This window comes from Balaenoptera physalus (assembly GCF_965194825.1).
Source record: "Balaenoptera physalus genome assembly, chromosome: 15".
Taxonomy (NCBI): Eukaryota; Metazoa; Chordata; class Mammalia; order Artiodactyla; family Balaenopteridae; genus Balaenoptera; species Balaenoptera physalus.
Genome location: NC_138894.1, coordinates 76,677,367 through 76,703,024, shown reverse-complemented (window position 1 = coordinate 76,703,024; position 25,658 = coordinate 76,677,367). Strand labels below are relative to the sequence as shown.

The window sequence follows — 25,658 nt, the reverse complement described above, 5'->3', positions numbered from 1 at the left end:
CTCAGCATAGACGTGGCTTTGTTAGTGTTTCCTTTATTATAAAGCACTGAAATAAGTTAAATAGACAGGTGTGAGGCTGGACAGTCCCCCAGCCAGTTCATCCACCGCCCCTGGGAGCAGTGGAGGTGGATACAGGGCCCTTCTCACTGAGCTTATGAAGTCGCATCAGTCAAGGCAAGGCCCCCTGGTCCATCTGGGCTCCCCGCCCATGGGGTTTGGACTGGTCCGTATAGTGCCTAGGTTAGTCTGTGTGGAGCCCCTGGCCAGCGGGGGAGGAAGGAAAAGGTGGCTTCTGGTCCATCTGTATAAAGCATACAGGAGGGTCAGGGCTAATCCATAGAGCCCTAGGGGAGAAGGACCTAGTTCAGGGTGAGTCTGTATGGAGAGCTCGGCTACCAGTGGCACCCAGGGCTGTTGGGCCCCGAGAGCTCAAAACAGAGGGGGGACTGTGAGGAGGGGCCCAGCCCTCAGAGGCAGAGAGGCCAGGCCCTCCTGCCCCACCGTGGCCGTGCACCTTCTGGTGGCGTTTGTAGTTGTCCCAGTGGCCCGTGGTATAGGCGCAGGTGGCACAGCGGAAGGGCTTCTCGCCGGTGTGCCGCAGCATGTGGCGTTTGAGGTTCATGCTCTGGTTGCAGCTGTAGTTGCAAAGGCTACACCGAAAAGGTTTGTCCCCAGAGTGGATTCGACCGTGACGCTTGAGGTTGGCCAGGTTGCCACAGGCATAGGGGCAGAGGGGGCACTTGTAGGGCTTCTCTCCTGTGTGGACACGCTGGTGCCGTTTCAGGTTATCCAGATGAGCAGAGGCATAGGGACAGCGGGCACAGCGGAAGGGCTTCTCGCCACTGTGCGTCTTCATGTGCCGAGCCAAGTGGTTGGGATAGTGAGTGGCAAAGGGGCAGAGGCTACAGGCAAAGCCTTTGTCACTGGGGCCCTGGGGTCCACCACTGGCACCACTTCCAGTCTCTCCTCGCATGCAGCGCCCACACATGGCCGCTCCCAGCCGACTACCCTCCCCCTCTTCCAGCTCTTGTCCACAGTTCCGGCAGGTCCAAGGGAACAGCAGCTCTGGCAGTGGTTCTGATCCAGTCCCACATAGGCCTTCCCCTTCACCCCTCAGCTGCCCACAGTCCGGCAGGAAACTGGCACCACCTGGTGGCACATGGAGGCTCAAATCTGGAAGCAGCAGGGCATCTGTGGAGACAATGAAACCTGGGCTATGAATCCAAGTACCCCTAAGGCCACCCACTCACGTCCGAGGTTCTTTGGTCCCTGGCTTTTTACCTTCAGGTCGCCGGGGCACTGCCCCCTCCTGCTCTGTGGGACTGGGAGGCCGGGCAGGACGTGGAGCACAGCAGCGGAAGCCACAGGTCGGGCAGGGAGGAGTGGGGGGCCCCGCGTGGGTGCGCTGATGCCGCCTCAGGTTGCCCAGGCTGCTGCAGGCAAAGGGGCAGTGGGGACAGCGGTAGGGCTTCTCGCCAGTGTGGGTGCGAGTATGTCGCGTCAGGTTGACGAGCTGGGCTGAGGCGTAGGGGCAGCGGCCACAGCGGAACGGCTTCTCCCCGCTGTGTGTCTGCATGTGCCGCTTCAGGTGGCTCGAGTAGTGGGACACGAAGGCGCAGAGGCGGCATGAGTATAGTAGCCGTGGGGGCAGCGGGGGCCCCCCACCCGGCCCTCCTGCCCCACAACACGGCCCCTCACCTGTGGGCCCCCCACACAGCTGGCAGGCTGGGCCTGGCCTCTCACCCCTGGCCTCCCCTGGACCCCTGGCTGGCTCCTCAACTTCACTCTCCGCACTTAGTGCCCGGCCGCCCCCAGACTCGTCGTCGCTCAGCCCATAGGGAAGCCCAGGCCTGGCCCCCAGAGAGTCTCCTGGTGAGACAGACATGAGAAGAGACATCAACACAGGCTAGGAACAGACTCCAAACTCCCTTTCTCACTTGTGGTCTCCCCACTTGCTGGGCTCCACCCTTCTCTTCAATGATCCTAAAAATTCAACACAAATCATCTACCTCCAAGTCTGGACTAACCTAGTGATGACAGAATTGTACATAGAACCAATGAATGGAAAAAGATCAAGGGCTCACAGTGGACCACAGACTGAAATGAATCAATAATTAAATAATTAACTGATTCTTGGGATAAGAAAGTAAAAATACACAAGGCAGAGACCTGATACCTTTTTTCTAGTGCCTCTATCAGTAAGGACTCTTAGTTTTTATTTTATAATCACCTCCATACTATCTCAAGAGGCAAAATTTGGAGGGAAGAGGAAACAAAGTAACGCATGTAATACCACTTCTAAGCCTAAAGGATGGATTCTCTTTTATATGGATTCCCTCAATGACTTTCAAAATCATCCTTCAGAAGTGGCATTAGTGGATAGGTAGTGCAGCAAACTAGGATGGGGTGATGCTAAGATCACAGGGAAGAGGAATGTGGAAGGATATTTGAGGGCAGAGACTAATACCTCCATACAAAAGGAGTTTATGCTGCAGGTGAAAGGGAGTTAGATCAGCTGTAAATACTAGCTTGAATGAGGTTGCTTCCCTGAACCTCTTAAAAATAAACTCATATAAGGAATGGGCTAGGGAGCGGGATAAAGTTATTAAAAGGGCATTTACTTTTAACCAGTTGTTCCGTGTGATTCCTCTACTGTCCTATTCATACCACCTTTGAACCAGGCCCCAGAACTTGACCTCAACAAAGTGATGGACCATCAGGCAAATGAAGAAATCTAGCTCAAATCTAAACTAAACCAGCCCCAGTGGCAGGAAACGGTGTTTTGCTCACTGGCACTATACCGTAACCCGCCTCCTAAAGGCCGGGGTTCCAGCGGTCACTTCCTTAAGTAAGTCCCCCAAACCCACCTTCAGAGTCTCTCTCGAAGCCCATGAGCTGGTCGCTGTTGCCGTCACCTTCCTCCTCTTCCTCTTCTTCCTCAAATTCCAGATCCTGGCCTAGTAGCAAATCACTCTCCAATACCAGGGCCCCAGGTCCTTCGTCGAGGGAGTCTTCGGTATCCACTGAAGAGGGGAAGAGGCTTGTAGATCCTCCCTCAGGAACCGTGCCCATCATTCGCACCCGGGGAGCCAGCCCTCGCAGACCGTACTTCCCGCACTCGTAGACCCTCTCGGGTTCTGTTAGTACCTCGATGGGAAGCTAGGAGTCCAGATCGCCCACCCCATCCCTCAAGAGTCCTCCTCCACCCAGACCTGAACCCACACCACTGACCCCACCCCCGCTCCTCCCCACCTCGCAGCTCGTGACCCCTGACCCCTGACCTTTGACCCCCTCGCATTTCACGGGCTGCGGGTGGCTTTGCTTCCTTCGGGGCATCGTGACCGGCTCCAGCCCGACGCGCCTCCGGCCTGCGGCCGCCCGGCCCCGCCCCTCCCAATTCGGCCTGCCCGCCCTTCCCCTCAGGGCCCGCGGGCCGCCCCCATGCAGCGGCGCGGGCCCCGGGCAGCCCCCGGCCCTGGCCCCGGCGCCCAGCTCAGGCCGCTCCCGCCGCCGCCGCCGCCGCCGCCGCGTCCATTCATGGAGCCCCCTACCCCCGCCCTACGGAGACCAGCTGGTACCTCCGTACTCGCTTCCGCTTCCGCTGTCGCAGAGCCACACGGGACGCGTAGTCCGTGGAAAGCAGAAGCCCCGAAAGCGTCCACAGCGTGACCAGGAAGTGATTGTGACGGAAGCAAGCGGGCGAGCCAATCAGGGATCAGATGAAACCTGGCCGGTAAGGAGGGCAGGTCAAACCGTGACCCTGGCTTTAGTCTTAAGGGTTGCCTGGCCGGTCCTGACCCCTCCCTGGAGGAACAAGGAAATCGTTCCTCACCCTAGGAGGGGGTGAGGATGAGCCGCGACGCCAGGCCAGGCTGCCAGCGGCTCAGGGAGTTACCGTACCCGGCCCCCCTCTCCCCGAGTCTCACACATCACAGGCAGGCAGGTAGGTGGGCAGGTACGCGCACACACACACGCACACACACACACACACACACACACCACACGCAAACACACCACCCACACAGGGAAGGGCTAGGTCGATGCTACTGGTGGGGGCCAACTGTGGAGCCAGGGCATCCTGGGTGGGTGGTCTGGACAGGATGGCAGCAGAGAAAAAAGGACACCATGGGCACGATTAGGTTTTGGCCTTTAGTCTGAAAAAGTGTTGACTGAAAGTGTACAACAGAGAGCGGGTACAAGCGGCTGGGGGCCATGGAGCCGCCAATAAAAAAGAATGTCCTTAAATAAAGTTCACAGAGTAAAAACCAGAACCACCAGTCCTTCCCTCCAACACAACAGAGCACAGGCACAGAACCGGTGATGAGCCCCAAGGAGCAAGGAGGCGGCTGGGGAGGACAGCAGAGGCTCCCAGGCTGCTGTGTGGAGGGAGAGCCCTCTTTGGAATGGGCTGAGCAAAGCCACCCAGCTCCCCCTGCACACCTCATAACCACTGCTAAGGCTAAAGGAAAAAGACAAAACTCAGTCTCAGTCTGGAGGGCTCAGAGAACAGTCTAGGTGGGCAGGGGTCTGGACAACCGCTAGTCCCGCTTGGCCTTCTTCTTGTTGTCACTGTTGCCATTTTCTTCAGCCTCCTCAGTAGAGAGCACCTCCTCCTGTTTCCGCTTGCCACTCTCTGGCTGAAGTGCTGCTGTGTTTCGGGGCTTGAAGCAAATGATGATGCAGGTCATGTTGTCACATCCTGTACCGTCCCCAGAAGTGTCTGGTGCCAGGCACTGATCCAGCAGCTACAAAAGGGATGGGGTAGCTCAGCTTCAGCGTTTGAAAACCTTCCTGGGAACCTAAAGTCTCAAAGGGCTGGCCTTGCTGAGACAGGGTGGCAGAAGGAGGGGAACGGGCAACAGGTGTCACAAAACAGGCCACTTGCTAGTGCATGAGGCATAAGAATAAGTCAGGGAAATGAGGGAAAGTGAAACTTTCTAGTCAGAGTTTAGTATCTGTCAGTAATTAGTGATACTCCCAGGCTCTGGTCTTAACTCAGGGCAAAAGAGAAAACCTTGGATACACAGACCAGACACCCTCTCTCCTCTACCTGGGACTTACCTCTTCCACGATGGATGACAATAACCGAAGCTCCCCATTTTCATCACGCTGGCTGATCTTCGATTGAATAAAGTCTATAACTTCCTGGCTGCTCATCACATTCCTGGGGTCAAAAACAACAGTAAGAATCTTCTTTAGTCCCAGCAAGGCAGAGTAGAGGATAGAGGTCACAGATGGCTCAGGCCAACGTAAACACCCACAGAGACTTTTCTCAGCTTTGCCTTAGGCTTGGGGGTCTTGACACCAAGCTGCTGCCTATCTAGGCTCTAATTCTAGAGCAGCCTGAGAAAAGGGGCTGACTACAGCCATTAGAAGGAAGATAAAGCAGCTCAGAGCCCTAGAAGAGAAGTAATGCTGCAGGGGAAAAAAGGGAATTTTAGGGTGTTCCGCCAGTGCTTACCAGATGCCATCACAGGCAATGACCATGAATTCGTGATCGTCAGTGAGAGTCAGCACCTTGATGTCAGGAAGGGCCGAAATCATCTGTTCCTCAGGTGGCAAGTTCTTGTTTCTCTTGTAGAAGTGGTCTCCTGAAGTAAAGGAATGGATGGTTGATGAGTAAGTAGTTTGAGCACTTCGCACAGATTTGTGTTTGAGGCCAGTCAAACCCTGCCATTTATTTCCCTTCTTTACAAAGTTCCATAATCTAGTGGAATGGAGAAGTGAGGTCTAGTTTTTCTGGTTTCAACCCTATCTTTGGGTTGCTGAACCTCAGGTCAGTCACTAACCTGTTCTTTCATCATCTAGAAATGATACCTATTTTACCTATTTCATAGAGATGATTAAGGGACATAGGTAGTAGATACAAAAATACTTGGAAAGATAAAAAGGCCATGAAGATTAAAGTTTGCTATAGGTAGTCTGGAACAGAGAACAAGACCCCAGAAGTTTTTCCCATAGTTTCTTGGCCCTTACCAATGGCTCTGGAGAGGTTGAGGCCACCATTGACTCGCCCATCCATGGTGACCTTGCCACCAGCATTCTTGATGCGTGCTAGCTCCACTTCATCCTCCGGTTTGTGGTCATAGGACATGTCTAAAGCTTTGCCAGCCTCAGACACCACACAGCGGGAGTCTCCTGCATTGGCTACAATCAACTGCTTCCCTCGTATCAGAGCCACCACCGCTGTTGTACCACTGTCAGAGCCAGGCTTAAAAGGAAGAAAGGGACCATCATGGGAGCTTCTGGACACCAGCTCTAGTCATTCCCCTATGTCTTCTCATCTCACTAGGCCCACCAAGAGCACTTTGACAGACAGGAGGAGCATAGATTTAATCTTTCCAGATATAGCATGCTCTCGCCCTTTTCTGAGATAATTCTACCCGAGAGGCCTAATTCCCCTTGCAGAGTAAATCCCTCCACGACCATGACTTCAGTGCTAAGATAGGAAGGGGACCCTTCTCCCAAAATCAAAATCAGAGAATTCACACTTGGCCTCTTGGCTTTCCAGACTCATTGCCCTCCTTTCCCCACACACCTCCTCTTTGCCTTCCATCCCAGGCACCATCATCTCCTCTTCTTCCTCATCCTCTTCAGCCTCCTCAGTGTCATCCTCGTCTTCCTCATTCTCTGCCTCTTCACTGCTGTAGCCATCTTCTTCCTCACTGCATTCCTGCCAGAGGGACAATCCCAGGCTACTGGGACTGAGATGACCTCCTTGCCCCCTCCCCCCAACTCACGCTCAGAACCAAGAGGCCCTGATTGAACATAGATCCTTAAAACATTGAAAGATGCAAATATATGATCATGATGGAAAAATGTGGAGGACGGGGGAGAGGACTAGGATGGACATAACTAATATCCTGAACTAGGTTCAGCGGTCACTAGCAGGGAACCTCGGGGAAGGCCAGAGCTGCTAGCCAAAAGCACCTTCCAGGCAACATGACCAGAAAATAAGTTGCCCAGAAAAAGAAACACCCACATATCCAAAGTAATAACCACCAACTTCTTGTTCTCTCTCTAGGAGACAGACTCTGAAAGGCCAGAACTAGATCTGTTTGTTATAATGTCAACAAAGGAAGAGGTTAAGAGGGCTAATGGTACCCGTGTTGGTGGAGATAATGAATTAAAAAAAAGCTTAGACTGTAGGTGGGGGATGATGTCAAAATAGGAGACAGAAAAGAGTAGAAAGCTATGCACGGCGACCAACCAGGCCCTCTCTACAACTTCAACATCTATCTGCCCCCACTGGGCCCTTACCTCGCTGTCTTCCTCCTCCTCCTCCGCCTCATCTGACTCATCCTCACTGTCCTCAAAGAACTTGGACTTAGCAACTCGAGGCAGCTTGTCGGAGGCTGAAGAGCAGGAAGGCCCAGCCTCACCAGTGGGAGTGCCAGGCTCCCCACCTTGGCCTGCCTCAGTCCCACGTTCCGAGTTGGAGGAAAGGCCCGTGTGAGCCTTGGCTGTGGGGCCATTTTCCTCTGGAGAAGTTTCCCTCGATGGGTCCCCAGGTCCTGCCTCGCCATTGAGGCCCTGGGACCCTGGTTCCTCGCCTGCCCCAGCTCCCGATTTGCTGTGGGGAGCACCCTTGTGACAGTTCTGCCCGTAGCGTGTCAGCAGCTCTTCAATAGTCATGGTAGCCTCTTCATGCAGCAGTGCAGCCTCCTCATTGTCCACTGCAGGGGAGAGGCTAAATCAGCACCCCATGCCAGACTCCTCATGGCATCAGTCCCTTACTACCTCCACAGCCCTTGCAACCTGAGTTCCAACTTCCCCACCACCTCCCACTCCTAAGGCTCCTGTCACTTATCAAATTTCAGAAGAACAGCCCTTTGCTCCCTTTTCTTCAAGTAACATCAGCCTCCAGAGACTTCCTTTGGTCTTTGTCTTGCACTCCCTTCTTAGTCAAAGGAATACTAGTTACTATATGTGTTCCCTATCACCTCTCATTTTTTATTGGTAAGTTGGAAACCCTAACCTGGCTGAGGACCCAGGAAGTCCACAATGCTACTTACTAGTCCAGGCCTAGCGCTCAGGCTTAATGACTGGCTGCTACGGCTAAAGGCAGCTCCAGTCTTAAAAAAAATCACATAAACATTAAAATGAACCAGAAAGACCCAATTGCAATGACAAAAGATGATGTATATAAAAATGCTTACAACACTGTGAACTCAACAAAGGTTAATCCTCTCTCTCCTTTTCATAACCACCTGTAGTACAGGAGATTCTTTAACATGAGGATTTCCCAGGTCCCTAGGAAGCCATCTTTCAGAATTGACACACAACTAATATGTATTAAAGAACAGTTCTTTAATATGCCAATTTCCTCTCAAACAAAAGATGCCACACTCACCATCATCTTCATCAGCTACTTTTTCTTTTTCATCCTCATCCTCAGTGGGTCGCCCTGCAATCTGCGCCAGCTCCTTAATGACTTCCTCAGTGGTCAGTTTGGCATCGATAGCCAGGAAGGCATCTTCCAAAGCCTGAATATAATCAAACTAGTAAGAGGCAAGTGTAGGAAGAAGTACGTGGGTACAAAATGAACTGCCTATACACAAGCCTGGGCACGAGGATGAGATGCAAATTAGAGTGTGATCCACCAAGCTGTGAGACACTCACAGACAAATAAAAAAACAGATTAGAGACTTAGGAATCAATAAGGTAGCTCTAAAAAGGATCAAGTGGGAATAAGCTCATTTTAGGTACGGAATTCTTTAAGAAATACAGTAAGAAGAAGCTGGGTGGCAATGAAAAAGGAAAAGCCAAGGACTGGAAAAAAAGGGAAAGTCTGCAGAAATGGAGAATGAACAGTGTGGGAAGACAGACCTTCTGTAGCTTGCCTTCTTTGTAGGCCTTCTGATCTTTGATGATATCAGGAAGATATTTGGCACAGTACAAGGCAACTTCCTCCCCTAGAACAAAGGTAAAGTCACCCAGAGCATAGCTTCGCACACACAGAATGTGATATAATATCAGCACACCATTCTAGAGTGAACCCCAAGGATTGAGAAGATGAATATCTTAGCACAACTGAAACCTATTTAAAAGACAATGTTTTGGGAAGTTCTGACCAAGAAAATGGATTTCACCATCACCTCTCTCAGGGCTATATTAATATATCCCATGTCTTTTCTCGCCTGTATATTTAGTTTTCAGTGAAAAAGAGATAAATGCTAATGTAGGAAGAGGCTTCTTGGATTAAAACAAGGCCTGGTGAGATTAAGAACCAATGCACTATCCTCCTGGGAAGGAAGAATGGCAGAATAGAGAAAAACAGAACTAGGCAGGAAATTATATCTGAGGACCAGAACCCTGGAAAGTAAAAGAACAAAGGACCTGGAAGTGGGGTCCTAGAATGTTACCATATGATCTGCTAAAGTTACCTCCATGTCCATCGTAGACAGAAAACATAGCTGTCTCACTGTCCAGCTCAGGAATACAGTTGTGAGCATCCTAGGAAAAAGAGCATAATCATCATTTCTTAAGGTCAAAGGGTATTCTTCCTTGTGCACCTCAGGTCATTAAGGATTGCCTTCACACCTTAATCGCACTAACCTTTCCCTGGCTGACCTATATGTCCTAGAAATAAGAAAGGAGGATGGGATGATAAATAAGAACAGTACACAGGAGGGAGAAAGGAAGGGAGGGGGAGAAAGGAAAGGAAGGAGGGAGGGAAGAAGGGAAAGAGATGAATCAGGTCAACTACCTCTGCAGTCTAGCAGCCTCAGCCTAGGAGATCTCAGTCCAGATGGCAGAATGTTTGGCTGTTGGAACTCTAGATCTGACCCTTTTGGATTTGTGGCAACTATGGGAAGCACCAGAATAAAGGATCTTTAAAGTCACTTCCAGACCCATTCTATGAATCAGTGAACTTAAAGGAAGAAAATGTTAGGGAAGATAGCAAAAAGCGACCTGAGGGCATTACCGACCTAAAAAGTTTCTAGGAGAATCCTAAGACAGCCGGAGTGAAAGCACTAGAAATTGGTAAAGCTACATACACTTAATACTCCCCACCCCCCAAAAACCACCATCTAAACAAATTACTCCCCTTTTCTCTTAAAGTTTAACTCATTTAAGAAGTTACCCCCAAGGCTAGGCGGAGGATATATTTACAAAAGAATATCTTTCCAACAAATAGTTATTAAACTACACACAGTGGAATTTACAATGCCCCATTAAATCAGCCATCCCATCTCCTATCCCCAGCTGGAACTGAGATACCATTTAACTCTGAAGGCACAGCACACCTGAAGAGAAATTTGCAATGGTCCTACTACACGAACATTTTATTTGGGAGGCTGGGCTTGATCAAATTCTTCTATTAATAAAACTGCTACCCCAAACTAGTATTACTGGCTAAGCCAAAGTTCAGGCAAGACTGTCAGACCTAGATAAAAGGGTACCGCCGCTTACCCTGCCCCATCTTGGAAAACAACCCAACCTTCCTTTCAGGTATTCTCTACAGACAAAAAGGATATAATTAGCTATTTACTTTGATTAATTAGTAAAGTTAATAGTTCTCCTTTGTCTTTCAGGTATTAGTATTTAAAAATTTCTAATTATATTAATAGTCAGAGACCTGAGTGCAGTAGTTCTGTTGTCACTAAAATAAGACTATTCCTTCATTATACAAGTCTAGAATATAAAACTTAGGGGGCTTCCCTGGTGGCGCAGTGGCTGAGAATCCGCCTGCCAAGGCAGGGGACACGGGTTTGATCCCTGGGCCGGGAAGATCCCACATGCCGCGGAGCAACTAAGCCCCGTGCACCACAACTACTGAGCCTGTGTGCCGCAACTACTGAAGCCCACACACCTAGAGACCGTGCTCCGCAACAAGAGAAGCCACCGCAACGAGAAGCCCGCGCACCGCAACTATAGAGAGCCCACGCGCAGCAAAGAAGACCCAACTCAGCCAAAAATAAATAAAACAAAAAACCAAAAAAACAAAAACTTAGGGTTTTAAAGTAGGGAAGGAGAGCACTGAAAAGGAGCTACTCTTTCTTGTATTTCCCTCTGATTGTCTCCAGGAGAAAGTGCCCCAGAAGCTAATGGGCATCCACAGAAGGCCTTTGATGGCCTATCTATGGCCATTGACACGACTGCCTCTTAGCCTCATCCCCAAGATCTAGAAGAACACCACACACCAAAGGTCAACTTCTGCCTCTCTCCCTCTTCCAACCGCTCTCTCACCAGCCACACTGACCTCCCATCCCTCTAGACCAGGGTTTATCTTACTGGGCCTTCCTCTCCTATCACCAACATCTTAGCACTTTCTTGCCTTTTATGATTGTCTTTTACCACAGCATCCTCTACAGTGGTTCTCAGACTTTAATGTGCCTAAGAATTCATTTGTTCATTCATTCATTCATCAAATATCTGAGTATCCATTATGTGCTAGTATGTGTTCTGGGTGCTCAGGATGTATCAGTGAACAAAATAAAGACCCACACTTCATAAAACACTTATATTCTAGTGAGGAATATAGACAACAAACACAGTAAATAGGTAAATCATATAGAATGATGGCATAATTCACATAGAAAGATGGTAGTGCTATGAAATAAAGAAAAAGTGAGAAGGGATGGGTTAGATGACAAAAGCAGTGAGAGAATCGGCATGGGACACAGTATAGCACAGGTATGCTAAACCCATAAGAAACTGTACCTCAGCCGTCACTACCTTGGTCATGCTGTGAGTGTCTGATTAGTTTCAGCAAAACAGCTGTGTCACATTAATGTTGATTTTAATTCTGTTGATTTTGTAGTTTGGTTTGTTGGCATGTAATTTATGTCCAGTTCTATGTTTGTACACATATAAGTAACATTACATTAAAAACATTTTAGTGAATACTGGAGATCCACAAATATTGCTTTCCTTAAAAAAACCCAAAAAACAAAACACACACACACAAAAAATCCATGGAAGATCTCCAAGATATTTTGTTAAATAAAACAAAGTGCATAATGATATATTTAGTAAGCTGCTTTCTGTATAGGCGGGAGCATAGGAATAGACATTTGTCTTCTCATACTTTAATACTACAAGGACACACAGAAAACTAATAAAAGTAAACTGTGGGAGGGCATGAGGGCGCAGACAGACTGATGGGAGCAAGACTTAAGCATGGGAATGTTTACTTTTTCAAAAGTAAATGAAATGTCTTTTTAAAAAGACTCAATATATGCTAAAATTTGAGAGGCTGGTCCAACTAATTTCACTTTTTTGGTAGATGAGAGAGGAGCACTCTTCCTGTCCACTGCTTCCCAGTGGAACAAGAGAATCAACTGGTCTTTCTCTGTCCTGTAACGCACTCTAAATCACAGCTGTATCATCTCTTTTTTTTAAATAGATCTTTATTGGAGTATAATTGCTTCACAATACTGTGTTAGTTTCTGTTGCACAACAAAGCGAATCAGCCATATGCATACACATGTCCCCATATCCCCTCCCTCTTGAGCTTCCCTCCCATCCTCCCTATCCCACCCCTCCAGGTCATCGCAAAGCATCGAGCCGATCTCCCTGTGCTATGCTGCTGCTTCCCACCAGCCAACTATTTTACATTCGGTAGTGTACATATGTCGATGCTACTCTCATTTCGCCCCAGCTTCCCCCTCCCACCCCATGTTCCCAAGTCCATTCTCTATGTCTACCTCTTTATTCCTGCCCTGTAACTAGGTTCATCAGTACCATTTTTCTGTTTTGTTTTAGATTCCATATATATGCGTTAGCATACGGTATTTGTTTTTCTCTTTCTGACTTACTTCACTCTGTATGACAGACTCTAGGTCCATCCATCTCACTACAAATAACTCAGTTTCGTTTCTTTTTATGGCTGAGTAATATTCCATTGTATATATGTGTCACATCTTCTTTATCCATTCATCTGTTGATGGACATTTAGGTTGGTGTACTATCTCTTTTGAACCCACACCTCTATTTAAAAAAATCTTTTTGACTTCTCATCTGTTCCTCACAAGATCATGTGACTTTGAAGCAGATCTAGCAACAGTGAACACAGGAAAAAATATTTAACCTCAATAGTAATCAAAGAAATAAACATTAAAAAACCAAGGAATTATCCTTTTGTGCAAATGAGAATGATGAAAAAGATTAATAGTATCCAGTAATAATAAGAGTGAAGATAAAAACACATTCTCATGTACTCTGATCAAACAGGAATATAAATTACTAGTTTTCCTGGAGGGCAATTTGGTAATATGTACCACAACGTGCATGTCTTTTGATCTAGTAATTTGACTTCTAAAAGTTTATTTTATGGGAGTACTGACACAAGGAAACAAAGATATGAAGAATGTTCATTACAGCATTACTTATAATAAAAAATAATTATAACCATCTAAATTTCCATGAATAGATTAGATTACAAACAGTACATCCCTCCAATGGAATATATGCAGCTCTTAGAAATGATGAATATGTATTCATTTAGAAATGAGTTCACAATATATTGTGATAAAAAGCAAAAAATAAAGTATCTATGTATATGTTAGAAGTCTAAGATCACACATCAAACTTAGTGGAGGGTGAAATCTGAGTAATAATTATATCCTACTTTTCAAGATTTTTATTTTTATACAATTAGCCATATTGTTCCATTCTGAATAATGACCACAACAAAAGAAACCTATGATTGTCCTTAAGCTGCCAAGCTACCATATACTGTGTGATCTCTGGTCAGCTATCTATTGATGTGCCTCAATTTTACCCTCTATAGTATGGAATAAGAATATCTACATTACTCGTATCATCACAGGACTATCATGATGCTGATGTAAAACATGTAAAAATTCTTTGTAAACTGGAACGTAATATATAAGTATACATATTCTGCTCTGAAATTTAGTACCTGGTTCACATTTGTCTTCTCTATCCTTTGTCTCAAAGAGGAATGCCCACAATAAAGATTCATCTTATACCTCGAGGTCTCAGTTCCTAGAACCACTCCACATTACCTTCTCCTCCACTTCTTGGCGAGGTTTTGGATCTATATCACTTGGAACTGCTGCTCTACCTTCTCTAAGCACTTCAATTTCCCCCTTATATCTTCAATCATAGCTTCCATACCTTTACCTTTGTCTCTCTCTCTGTCCTTTTCTGAGTCAGAGCTAAGTATTACATACTTCAACTCTGTCTCTTAGCAATCTAGAAAAACTCATCCAACCTTGTATAACCCGACCAAATGCTTTCTTCACACTTGAATCCGAGCCACTAAGTATTGCTAGTCATAAAATGTCATGAAATCATGTTGATTGTGGTGACTACTTCCATTTAGCACTTTTTTCTCTATTCTGCATTGACTCTTAATTAACCACAGTCAGTCACAAACCTTTCCCACATTATTCAAGCTCTCAATGTTATTTTCCTTTCACTCATAGCAGATGAGCTAACCTCTTACTTTACTTAGATCAAGGTCTTATTTCAAGATCTACCTCATCTTCCCTATTCTAACTCAAAATTTCTCCATAGCTGTATCTAACATCTCCTTCACTTCTGCCTCAGAAGCAATATTTCTCCTGTCTCTTTTTTAATAAATTTATTTATTTATTTTTGGCTACGTTAGGTCTTCGTTGCTGCGCGCAGGCTTTCTCCAGTTGTGTCAAGTGGGCTTCTCACTGCGGTGGCTTCTCTTGCTGCGGAGCACTGGCTCTATGTGTGCAGGCTTCAGTAGCTGTGGCACATGGGCTCAGTAGTTGTCGCTTACGAGCTCTAGAGTGCAGGATCAGTAGTTGTGGCACACGGGATTAGCTGCTCCGCGGCATGTGGGATCTTCCCGGCTCAGGGTTTGAACCCGTGTCCCCTGCATTGGCAGGTGGATTCTTAACCACTGCCACCAGGGAAGTCCCTCTCCTCTCTTTCTAGATTAACATTTCCTCTTAAACTCAAACCCTTCTCCTTCAAGATCATACTTCACGAAGCAGGCAATCACTATAACAGCAATCCCAATAGCCATTTTGCAGGCTTCATTCTCCCCAGCCGCTGTATGTAATTAAATAGTACAAACCACGTCAGCTTTCTCAAAAGTTCTCTTGGGTTCTGTGAAGAACTGTAGTTCTATACCTCCAATTGCCTGTTTCTACAGGATATCCCTTCTCCACCTCAAACTTAACATATGTAAACAGGAACTTAGCAGTCTCCAAAAAAATCAAAGCTTCCCCTACATGTCTTATTTCTGTCAATGGAATCTTAACTGTCCTAGGCAACACCTAATATCAGTCCTCCTTGACTTCCTGGCTGTCTTCCACCAACCACTACTGAGTCCTGCTGACTTTTCCCTCATAACTGTGATCCTGGATTACTTTATTCTTAATGGTATTTTAACTCCTCTCCAATCTCTACTCTCTGCCCCCTGTAATCCAGCCTACATACATCCAGCTGCCAGATTAATCTCCCTTATATAACATTTTATTGCTAGGCCCTTCAATGGACTCTACTGCATTAGATTAATTCCATACAAGTTACTGGCGATTTAAGGCACTCAGTAATCATTCCTATCCATCTCCATAACCTAGTCTCTTTAACTCATACCATTCCCCAAAAGAAACTACTCTTGACACTCTTGATACTGAACACCCTACCCCAGCAAAGTAGTAAGTACGCCTGCTTCAGTCTTTCCTCCTATCCTTTCTTCTAATACTTTTTCTTCTCCCACTTTCCTCCTCCCCATTTGTTACCATTTATACTCTTTCCTAAAGGTCCAGTTAGTCTCACCACCTCCAAGAGATATTTCTTCATCACACCAATACTCTGTGATCATTCCCCACCCGAACTCTTAACATTTATTGCTTCTACCAATAATTTGGCATTCAGCATATGCTATCTTGTATTGTTATCCAACATTCCATAGGGGAAAAGGGAGTCCTAGGTCCAAAACAGCATGAAAACAGATTGTCTTAAATTTCTTTACAGCGCTGGGGCCTAACAGTATGTTTTGTAACACAGCAGGATGTTTGCTTATGATGGTGAGTTCCCAGCTGCCTCAGAACAAATATCTTAGGGATACCTCCTCCTTCATTTACTACCCAAAACCTAAAGTTGTATCATAACACAATAACCACTCAGATGGTATGAAAGAAATGATGCACAATACACAGATCACCTGAATAAGGGCTCTTAGGTCTTGCCTTACTAAATTATATATCACACAGCCCCTTCTGACCTTCTAGACACCAGTGGATCTGCTATTAATAAAGACCTGGTTATCTTTCCTGATGTCAATTTCCTAAGGTTACAAATACATCCACAAAGGCTCCTGTATCACTTGATCAATCATTTAGATTTATGATACTTAAATTTATTTAAATCTTTGCAATTCAAGATAAAACTTCTGAAGGTGGTTGGAAAGGGAACTACATTTTTGGTTTTAAAAAGTCATGTATTGGGCTTCCCTGGTGGCGCAGTGGTTGAGAATCTGCCTGCCAGTGCAGGGGATACGGGTTCGAGCCCTGGTCTGGGAAGATCCCACATGCCACGGAGCAACTGGGCCCGTGAGCCACGACTACTGAGCCTGCGCGTCTGGAGCCTGTGCTCCGCAACAAGAGAGGCCGCGACAGTGAGAGGCCCGTGCACCGCGATGAAGAGTGGCCCCCGCTTGCCGCAACTAGAGAAAGCCCTCGCACAGAAACTAAGACCCAACACAGCAAAAATTAATTAATTAATTAAATAAAAATTTATTAAAAAAAAAAAGTCATGTATTACTGTCTGACTTTTAAAATTATATGCATGTATTACCACTGTGCTATGGACTGAATGTTTTGTGTCTTCCTAACATTCCTATGTTGAAACTTCAGGGCCAAAGTGATGGTATTTGGAGGTAGGGCCTTTGGGAGGCAATTAAGTCATGAGGGAGGAGCCCTCATGAATGAAATTAGTGCCCTTATAAAAGACCCCAGAGAGGTCCTCTGCCTTGTGAGGACACAGCTAAAACACAGCCACTATGAACCAAGAAGTGGGCCCTCTCCAGACACCTTGATCTTAAGCTTCCCATTAGGGTCTCAAAGAGATATTTATACACCCATGTTCATAGCAGCTTTGTTCACAAGAGCCAAAAAGTAAAAAAACCCACGTGTTCCTCAACAGATGAATGGATAAACAAAATGTGGTATATACATACAAAGGAACATCATTAAGCCTTAAAAAGAAAGGAAATTCTGACACATGCTATAACATGGATGAACGTTGAGGACATTATGCTATGTGAAATAAGCCAGTCATAAAGACAAATCTGTCTTTATATGAGGTACCCAGAGTAGTCAAATTCATAGAGACAGAAAGTAGAACAGTGGTTGTCAGGGGCTGGGGGAAGGGGGAATGGGGAGTGGTTCAATGGGTATAGAGTTTCAGTTTTGCAAGATGAAAAGAATTCTGGAGACTGGTTGCACAACAATGTGAATTTACTTAACGCTACTGAACTGCACGTTTTAAATGGTTAAGATGGTAAATTTTATGTTATGTGTATCTTACCAAACAAACAAACTTCCTACAAAGAAAAGCCCAGTGTCAGATGGCATCACTGGTGAGTTCTACCAAATATTTAAAGACTAATTAATAGCAATTCTTCACAAACTCTTCCAAAGTACAGAAGACGGGGTGACACTTCCCAACTCATTCTATGAGGCCAGTATTATCCTGATACCAAAACCAGACAGACATCGCAAGAAAACTATAGACTTAATATCATTAAGATAGTAATACTCATCAATAGATCTACAAATTCAGAGCAATTCCTATCAAAATCCCAGATGCCTTTTGTACTCAAACTGACAAGCTGATCCTAAAGTTCATATGGAAATACGAGGGACCCAGAAAAGAAGAAACAAGAAAAAGAACAAAACTGGAAGACTTGTACTTCCCAACTTCAAAACCACAAAGCTATAGTAACCAAGACAGTGTGGTGCATAGATCAATGGAATGGAATTAAGAGTCCAGAAATAAACCCTCATATTTATGGTCAATTGATCTTAAACAATGATGCCAAGATAATTCAGAAAGGGAAAAGAATACGCTTCTTAACAAATGATGGGGACTTCCCTGGTGGTCCAGTGGTTACGAATCTGCCTTCCAATGAAGGGGATGCAGGTTCGATCCCTGGTCAGGGAACTAAGATCCCACATGCCGCGGGGCAACTAAGCCCTGAGCTGCAAAGCCCGCGCGCTCTAGAGCCCATGCGCCACAACTAAAGCGAAGCCCACACGCTGCAACTAAGACCCGATGCAGCCAAATAAATAAATAAATACCTAAAAAAACAAAAAACAAAAACAAACGACGCTGGGACGAACACATATCCAGATGTAAAAGTTTGAACTTGGAACCCTTCTTTACACCATACACAAAAATTAACTCAAAATGGATCACAGACCTAAATGTAAGAGCCAAAACTATAAAACTCTTAACAGATAAACTGGACTTCATCAAAATTAAAAACTTTTGTGCTTCAAAGGACACCAACAGGGGCTTCCCTGGCAGTCCAGTGGTTAAGACTCTGCACTTCTACTGCAGGGGAGCACGGGTTCGATCCCTGGTTGGGGAACTAAGATCCTGCAAGCCCACATGCTACTCGGCATAGACAAAAAAAAAAAAAAAATGGACAAAGGATCTGAACAGCCATTTCTCCAAGGATACAGAAACGGCCAATAAGCACAAGGAAAAATGCTCAAACATCATTAGCCATCACGGAAATACAATCAAAACTACAATGAAATACCATTTCACACCCACCAGAATGGTTATAACTGGAGGAAAAAAAAAAAGATAACAGGTGTAGGGAGGAGGTAGAGAAACTGACACCCTCATATACTGCTGGTAGAAATGTAAAATGGAGCAACCACTTTGGAAAATAGTTAGACAGTTCCTTAAAATGTTAAACGCGGAGTTACTATATGACCCAGCAATTCTACTCCTAGGAATATACTCAAGAGAAATAAAACTTATTTCCACACAAAAATCTGAACATGAATATTCATAGCACCATTATTCATAATAGCCAAAACGTGGAAGTCCAAACCACCATCAACTGATGGATGAATAAACAAAATGTGCATACAATGGAAGATTATTCAGTCATAAAAAGGAATGAAGTACTGATTGATTCATGGTACAATCTGGATGACCCTTAAAAATGTTGTTTAGGGGCTTCCCTGGCGGCGCAGTGGTTAAGAATCCTCCTGCCAATGCAGGGGACACGGGTTCGAGCCCTGGTCCGGGAAGATCCCACATGCCACGGAGCAACTAAGCCCATGTGCCACAACTACTGAGCCTGCGCTCTAGAGCCCACGAGCCACAACTATTGAGCCTGCACGCCACAATTACTGAAGCCCGCGTGCCTAGAGTCCGTGCTCCGCAACAAGAGAAGCCACCGCAATGAGAAGCCCGTGCACTGCAATGAAGAGTAGCCCCAGCTCACTGCAACTAGCGAAAGCCGGCGCGCAGCAACAAAGACGCCACGCAGCCAAAAATAAATAAATTAAATATATATATATATATATATATATATATATATATATATATATATATATATAGTTTAGTAAAAAGCAACCAGACATAAAAGGTGACATATTTATATGAAATGTTCAGAATAAACAAATCCATAAGACATAATGTAAATTAGTGGTTGCCAGGGGTTAGAGGAGGGGGGATAGGGAGTGACTAATAATGGCTACAATATTTCTTTTTCGGGTGATGAAAATGTTCTAAAATTAATAGTGGTGATGGCGGCACAACTCTGTGAGTATAATAACTATTGAAATGTACACTTTAAATGGATATGGTACCTGAATTATATCTCGATACAGTTGTTTAAAAAGGGACCTGTATATACATTTTCAAGTACTATGCATGATTAAAAGTTGACACACTCCATCTCTGAACTAGACTTAGAGGGAAACAGGAAACAACTCCACTGGAATTGGTACTCAGTTCACAGTGTATCATTAAACATCAGTGATGCTTTCAGTTCTAAAGATTTGTGCTTCCAGACAGCACAATTTTAATGGCAGCTAACAGTGGCAAGAACTACTGATCAGATCTGTCAAATTTCTACATTCAAATTCAAGCCCTTACCTCTCAAAGTATAATTCCAAGATGGTAACCCAATAGAGGGTCAGGGGTTCAGAAGCAGTATTAACTGCTAGGGGATTGGGCAACAGAAATAATGTAAGATATTCTTGAAATCTTGAGAAATAAGTTCTGACTGTAACTTACAGTTGCTTGAAAACTTACAAAGGAATAGTATAGTAGAAAAAAATTTCTCCATATTAATGGACATACATTTGATATCATTTCATGCTATCTTTGAATTGTAAAGAATAGGAACTGCATGCTGATCAAAAAGAATGCCCTTTTATGAAAGTTGCTTAACTGTATCCTAGACAAAGGAATTCTGATCTGGTTCAGTAAGTAAAAAGTGCTTTAAGCTACAGATGAGACACTAATCTGAGGTACAAACAATAAATGGTCTTCAGCCTCAGATGCCCTCTCTCAAGTGGAACCCCACAGCATGCTTGTGGTATCTCATTTTATATCTCCCCTATTAATATAATGATTGAAACTACCGTGCATGTATCTTTAAGAACTTTCTGCTCAACATTATCTACATTCAATTCTAGATGACCCTCTGTGACCACTAATAAGCCAGCTTCTATATGGCAATAAACAGCTAGCCTACTCAAATTTATACTCTAGGTATTGATGCTGCCTTTAAAAGGGACAAATATAAGATATATATATATATACATATACATATATATATATATATATATATATATATATATATATATATGTATATGTATATATATATATATCTCCTAATTCCCCACAGGAAGCAATTTTGTCACTTCCACAGAACCTCAACCAAAAACTAAAAGTACTCTAGTCTCTTTGAGACTACATCAACTAAAACTGTTTTCAGATTGGACTTCTCATTAGACATCAGAAACTCAGAGCCTTTCCATATATATTTCTCAGGCACCCTTCCACAACCTACCTGTTAGCCCCCAAAATACATACCTCAACCAGCTTGAGGGTCCCTCCAAACCATGGAGAAGGAAGAAGGGAAGGGAACATCAACTGTGGTATTTTGATTACCCCTCCTCAAAACACCCTGGTTCCACAGCAAAAGGGGCTGGAGAGAGGCAGAAAGTATAAAATGCCAGCTATTGATAGTTGCCATTCTTGCCTCAAGAGAAGGGATAAAACAGTACTCTCTAAGGCTGACTATACATCAGTCAGGATTTCAGTAACCTTTATAATGTGTACGGGTGTGATAAACTTACCTCAACTACATCATTAGGACCAGGCAAATAAGGTCAATAGAATTAATAAACTGGTGAAATTCAGCCCTAAAGGTTAAGAGGAACAGGAGTACACTTTCGGAAAAGGTAAGATTCACTCAACAGGCTAGAAGTCAGTTCTTTTCTTGCCATAGCAAAGAAACTATGTTATACTGCAGGGAGAAAGGAAACAAAGCCAGAAGCAAAAGTATCAATGCAGCAGAACAGGATCCCAAACAGGACTTCAAGAAGATTTGATTGGGTGTACTTAACTATTCAAACAAAGGGAAATTCAGAAACCGCATAATAAGATTTTAAAACCCTAAGTGGTTATCTCTCAGGAGGAAGATTAGGATCTAAGGAATAGTCTAGCAAGATCTCTACAAACCAAACAGCCCCTGATGAAAACAGTTATGTTCTAATTACGAGAGGAGAAGCCAAAAATAAAGGGAAATGCCCTGCAGAGAAGAAGCAAACAGTACAGAATCACTGGGCAAAAGACTTGGAAAATTGATTATCCAAGCAACTCAATTCATAAAGAAAACTAGAAAGAGTAACAAGGAAGTGGAACAACCACAGCAGAGAGGAAAGTGGAAAATATGGAATGAGAAACCCAAAGGAAAAGCCTTACTGTGACATGAGATAGTCACCTCAAATCTTACAATATTAACAGAAAATGCCATAGAACTGGAACCTCCAAATTACCAACTAACCCAAACCCCAGATTGACAGCGAAGCTACATCCAGATATTTCTACCAGCCAGACAATTACACTTACCAAGCACCCAGTAAACTCAATACTGTGCACCATAGAGAAATATAAATGCTTTATTTCAGGATGACACAGATGAGAACAGTGTGTAGTATAGGTCTTGAACAATTTTCATCCTACAGATTCTTTCCACCAAGGCACAAGTATCCTAATCTCTCTGGGCGTCGGTTTTTGAGCTGTAAAATGTGGTGAGATGAACTATATAGGATCCTCTCCATTCCTGAGATTTTAAGCATATGATAAAGTCTGCCGTGGGTATAAAATTTGAGTCTGAGAACAAACCATTTAAGTTTATACTGTCATTCCAGAGCTAACCACAGGGAGGAGTGAGGGATTTGAAGAAATTCCCAAGGGAGACTTTTGGCTGTTACCTGAAGCCCACCTAGTAAGTGGATAAACCTTCGATCCCAGACATAATAGAGCATTTCCCTGGCTCCTCTGCCTAGACCTCACAAAACTCTTCACGAAAACACGTCTTACACATGTCTTTCTTCCTTTCCCTCCTACCATAGTTTTCTCTGTTCTCCTTTGTGGTTTCACACCCATTTGCCCAACACTACTCCTTTTTATCCAGAATTTTTCCATTTTTCCCTTTTATCGATAGTAAATTTTTCTATAAAAGAAAAACCAGTTCTCTGTAGGTTAAGAAAAAAAAAAGTTGATGAAATGACTGAAAATCAAGGAAACTATAAGCTACAACAAGCACAGGTAAAATGACAATTACTAAGTTTTAGAGAAATTCCGAGTGAGAAAAAAACATCAGGCATAATTTTAAAAGAAATTATAGTGACTGACACAGTTCAAGGCTTCCAAAGGCCAAGAAAGGCCGTGAAAGAATGCAAACGAGTGACAACTCTTGGAGGTCAAGTCAAACCTCTGAAATTAACATGTGGTGCCCAGGGCCAGGCATATAGATATTAAGATTTTGAAGCGGACTATTTGCCTGGCTTCCTTTCCTGTCAAACTCCTCGTCCAAAGACGCCTCACACATCACATTTTTTATTTTTAAGTACAATCATTCACATCTATCCGCCTCTCTCTAGCAAAAGTCAATGGATAAATAGTCCCTCTCTTCATCTTTACTCCCACATTAAACCTCACACCGTTTACGAGCCTGGAGGGCTGGTTTGTCACGAGAGGATGGCGCGAAGGCACGGGGAGGTCGGTCAGTGGGCGGAAGGTGCCTCTCCCCACATGGCCGAGCCCTCGCCGCCAAACTGGCCACCGTCACACGGTCTCCTAGCACCGGCAGCTCCCTCTCGGCCCCGGCTCCGCTCTCGCTGTCGCCCCCCAATTTGCCGCTGCGGTCACAGGCTCTCGATTCGGACCCTTCCCCGGGGATGACCCCATCCCCCCCCGGCTCCCTTTCTCCGTCAGGTTCCCGCCCTACAGCCGTCAGCCTACGGGCCCCTCCCGCCTCACCTCCATGGAGACGCGCCAGCCTTGCATGGCGGAGAAGCCGTAGGGCAGCGGCAGCCGCGAGGCGCCGGTGCCGACCCCGTCCCCGGAGCACTTCACCGTGTTGGGCTGGGAGAGGTAGGCACCCATGGCGGCTGCTGACCGGCGGCCTCAGGGGCAGGCGAACGGAGCGCGACCCGTGCCGGCGCCGGAGCCGGAGCCCTGGGTGCGCGCGTGGCAGGAGCGGGCCCGGCTGCGCGGCCAACGCAAGGTGCCGGTGAAAGGCGCGAGGCGGCCCAGGAGGCGGTAACGGGACCGGAGCAGAGAGGGAGCGGAAGCGGAAACGGCGCCGCTTCAGACCCCGCCCGGACGGCGCGGCGCGGCGCGGCGCGGCGGGCAGTCATTTCCTTAGCAACTCGCCCCGCCCGCGGGGACAACGGCCCGCCCAACCGTCCTCCCGCGAGATTGGCGCGGCCACGCCCACCAACGGCCGCGGCCTCCTTGGCGCAGCGTGGGACGTTGTTCCTCGCCAGTGTCTGTCCCCAACCGTCCCCCACTGTCCCCCGCCTCCGCTCCCCTACCCCGGCCTCTCGCGTTTTGTCTGAAGCTCTTTTGTGCGGGACCTGGCACTTCCGGTTCATCCTCCAGCGTGTCAGTTCACTCTCCACCGCGCCCTCAGACTCCCTCAAATCCCGCCCCGTACGGTTCAATTAAAGTTGACTAGGGTTCTGAGCGCAAGAAGTACCCTGGCCAGGCTTTGTGAGGCCTACGCGAGTAGGATGTGAGAGAGTCTTTCTGATAAAAGAAAATGAAGACCTCGATCTGTGACCCAGTCTATGCTGGTCGAGAAGAAATCAGAGAGTGGAAGAGCTGTTACTTGAGGTCCTCAGGATGCCCCAGGCGTGCGTTATACCAGGGGGAGAAGGGAATAATGTTACAAGGTTGCAGGGGTGAAGAATGAAAGTAAACTGCTTTGGTGAGGGTTTTTGAGGAAGCTATCTGGCCCCGTTGGAAATTGATTTTAAGTGGTAATATTAGATAGGATAGAGATGGTCGCAAGCGCCAAAATGGGTGACTTGGACTTCACTGCTATCCTGGTGTAGCACTTGGGGATTGTTGGTCTAGTCTTCGTGTACAGTGTAGATTGGAGGGAGAGTCTGGAAACTAACTGGTTAAAGGGCTCTTAATCTAAGTATGGGACGAGAAGGGCAGGGACTAAGGTGGGTGGCAATGGGAATAGAGATAAAGGAACAAATTAGACAATAAGAAATGGACAGGATTTAGTAACAGATTGGATTCGGGGTGGAAGAGAAAGGGAAAATTCTCAAAGGATAAGAAGATTAATTCTTTTAAAATACAAAGATCATGGCTTCCTCCTACTCTTCAGATAGTCCAAATTCCTTCACATAGTTTACCAGACCCTTCATGCTTGAAAGGCTTCTTCCATGTCTCTCCCATTCCTCTCCATTTCCGCTACCCAGTGCTTCAGCAATATGTCTTTGGGTTCCTCCATGCTTTCTCTTCCTATGCTTTCACCCATGGAACATACCTCCTCACCCACCCACCCTCATCATTACTACCTTCAGGAAGTCTTCTCTAATATCCCTACAATGGTTTGGGTCCCCACTTGTGTGTCTTTCCTGACAGACTATAAGCCTTTAGGAAGTCAGAAACTCTGTCAAACTTACTGTTGTATACCCCAGCATCCCTAGCACAATTCTTATCTGTGCTGAATAGTATTTAAATACTTGTTGAATGAATGAATATCACCAAGGTTTTGCCTCTGAATGACAAAAATTGGCAGAGCCGGTAACAGAAAATGGTGTGATGGGGGCGGGGGGCGGGGGTGAATGCTAGTTTGGGGAGAAAATGGTGCGTTTGGTTTAAGGTGACAACTAGATATACAAACATTGCAAATATTGGCTTGAAGTTAGGCTATGAAGGTAGGAGGTGTTAATTAGGCCTGTTGGTCATCAGGAACCCGGATAAGATCTCTTACCAAGGCAGTGTTAAAGGAGCATGAAATTACTCGGCTTCTTTTCTTTTTTTTTAATTTATTTATTATTTATGTTTTGTCTGTGTTGGGTCTTTGTTGCTGCACGCGGGCTTTCTCTAGTTGCGGCAAGCGGGGGCTACTCTTCGTTGCGGTGCGCAGGCTTCTCATTGCGGTAGCTTGTCTTGTTGAGGAGCACGAGCTCTAG

At 45.7% G+C, this 25,658-nt stretch overlaps 2 protein-coding genes across 4 annotated transcripts; both read right to left on the bottom strand.

Annotated features, from left to right (window-relative positions):
* Positions 1-17: 17 nt before the first annotated feature.
* ZNF513 (zinc finger protein 513) lies at positions 18-3,699 on the bottom strand. Of its 2 annotated transcripts, none has more exons than XM_082427957.1 (4): positions 3,579-3,699; positions 2,868-3,023; positions 1,282-1,869; positions 18-1,191 (listed from the first exon to the last, which is right to left on the bottom strand). In XM_082427957.1, the coding sequence occupies exons 2-4, from the start codon at positions 2,890-2,892 to the stop codon at positions 365-367; spliced, it is 1,440 nt and encodes a 479-aa protein (XP_082284083.1). In that variant the 5' UTR covers positions 2,893-3,023; positions 3,579-3,699; the 3' UTR covers positions 18-364. The 2 variants fall into 2 exon arrangements, with proteins under 2 accessions (XP_082284083.1, XP_082284082.1); XM_082427956.1 differs by lacking the exon at positions 3,579-3,699 and adding an exon at positions 3,282-3,535.
* A 431-nt stretch (positions 3,700-4,130) lies between these two features.
* PPM1G (protein phosphatase, Mg2+/Mn2+ dependent 1G) lies at positions 4,131-23,809 on the bottom strand. Of its 2 annotated transcripts, XM_082427946.1 has the most exons (11): positions 23,482-23,592; positions 21,025-21,139; positions 9,387-9,456; positions 8,830-8,915; positions 8,354-8,486; positions 7,261-7,676; positions 6,539-6,673; positions 5,977-6,211; positions 5,462-5,591; positions 5,062-5,164; positions 4,131-4,745 (listed from the first exon to the last, which is right to left on the bottom strand). In XM_082427946.1, exons 2-11 carry the CDS (start codon positions 21,079-21,081, stop codon positions 4,539-4,541), a joined length of 1,572 nt encoding a protein of 523 aa, XP_082284072.1. In that variant the 5' UTR covers positions 21,082-21,139; positions 23,482-23,592; the 3' UTR covers positions 4,131-4,538. The 2 variants fall into 2 exon arrangements, with proteins under 2 accessions (XP_082284072.1, XP_082284071.1); XM_082427945.1 differs by lacking the exon at positions 21,025-21,139 and having other exon boundaries at positions 23,482-23,809.
* Between the last annotated feature and the right edge of the window lie 1,849 nt (positions 23,810-25,658).

Coding starts and splice junctions, on each gene's coding strand:
- ZNF513 (XM_082427956.1), bottom strand. CDS start 3,336: ATGCCCCGAAGGAAGCAAAGCCACCCGCAGCCCGTGAAATGCGAGGGG. Junction 1,870..2,867: donor CTTCGAGAGAGACTCTGAAG/GTGGGTTTGGGG, acceptor CTGTCTCACCAG/GAGACTCTCTGGGGGCCAGG. Junction 1,192..1,281: donor AGTGCCCCGGCGACCTGAAG/GTAAAAAGCCAG, acceptor TTGTCTCCACAG/ATGCCCTGCTGCTTCCAGAT.
- PPM1G (XM_082427945.1), bottom strand. CDS start 23,607: ATGGGTGCCTACCTCTCCCAGCCCAACACGGTGAAGTGCTCCGGGGAC. Junction 8,487..8,829: donor AAGAAGGCAAGCTACAGAAG/GTCTGTCTTCCC, acceptor GATTATATTCAG/GCTTTGGAAGATGCCTTCCT. Junction 7,677..8,353: donor AGTAGCTGATGAAGATGATG/GTGAGTGTGGCA, acceptor TCTCCCCTGCAG/TGGACAATGAGGAGGCTGCA.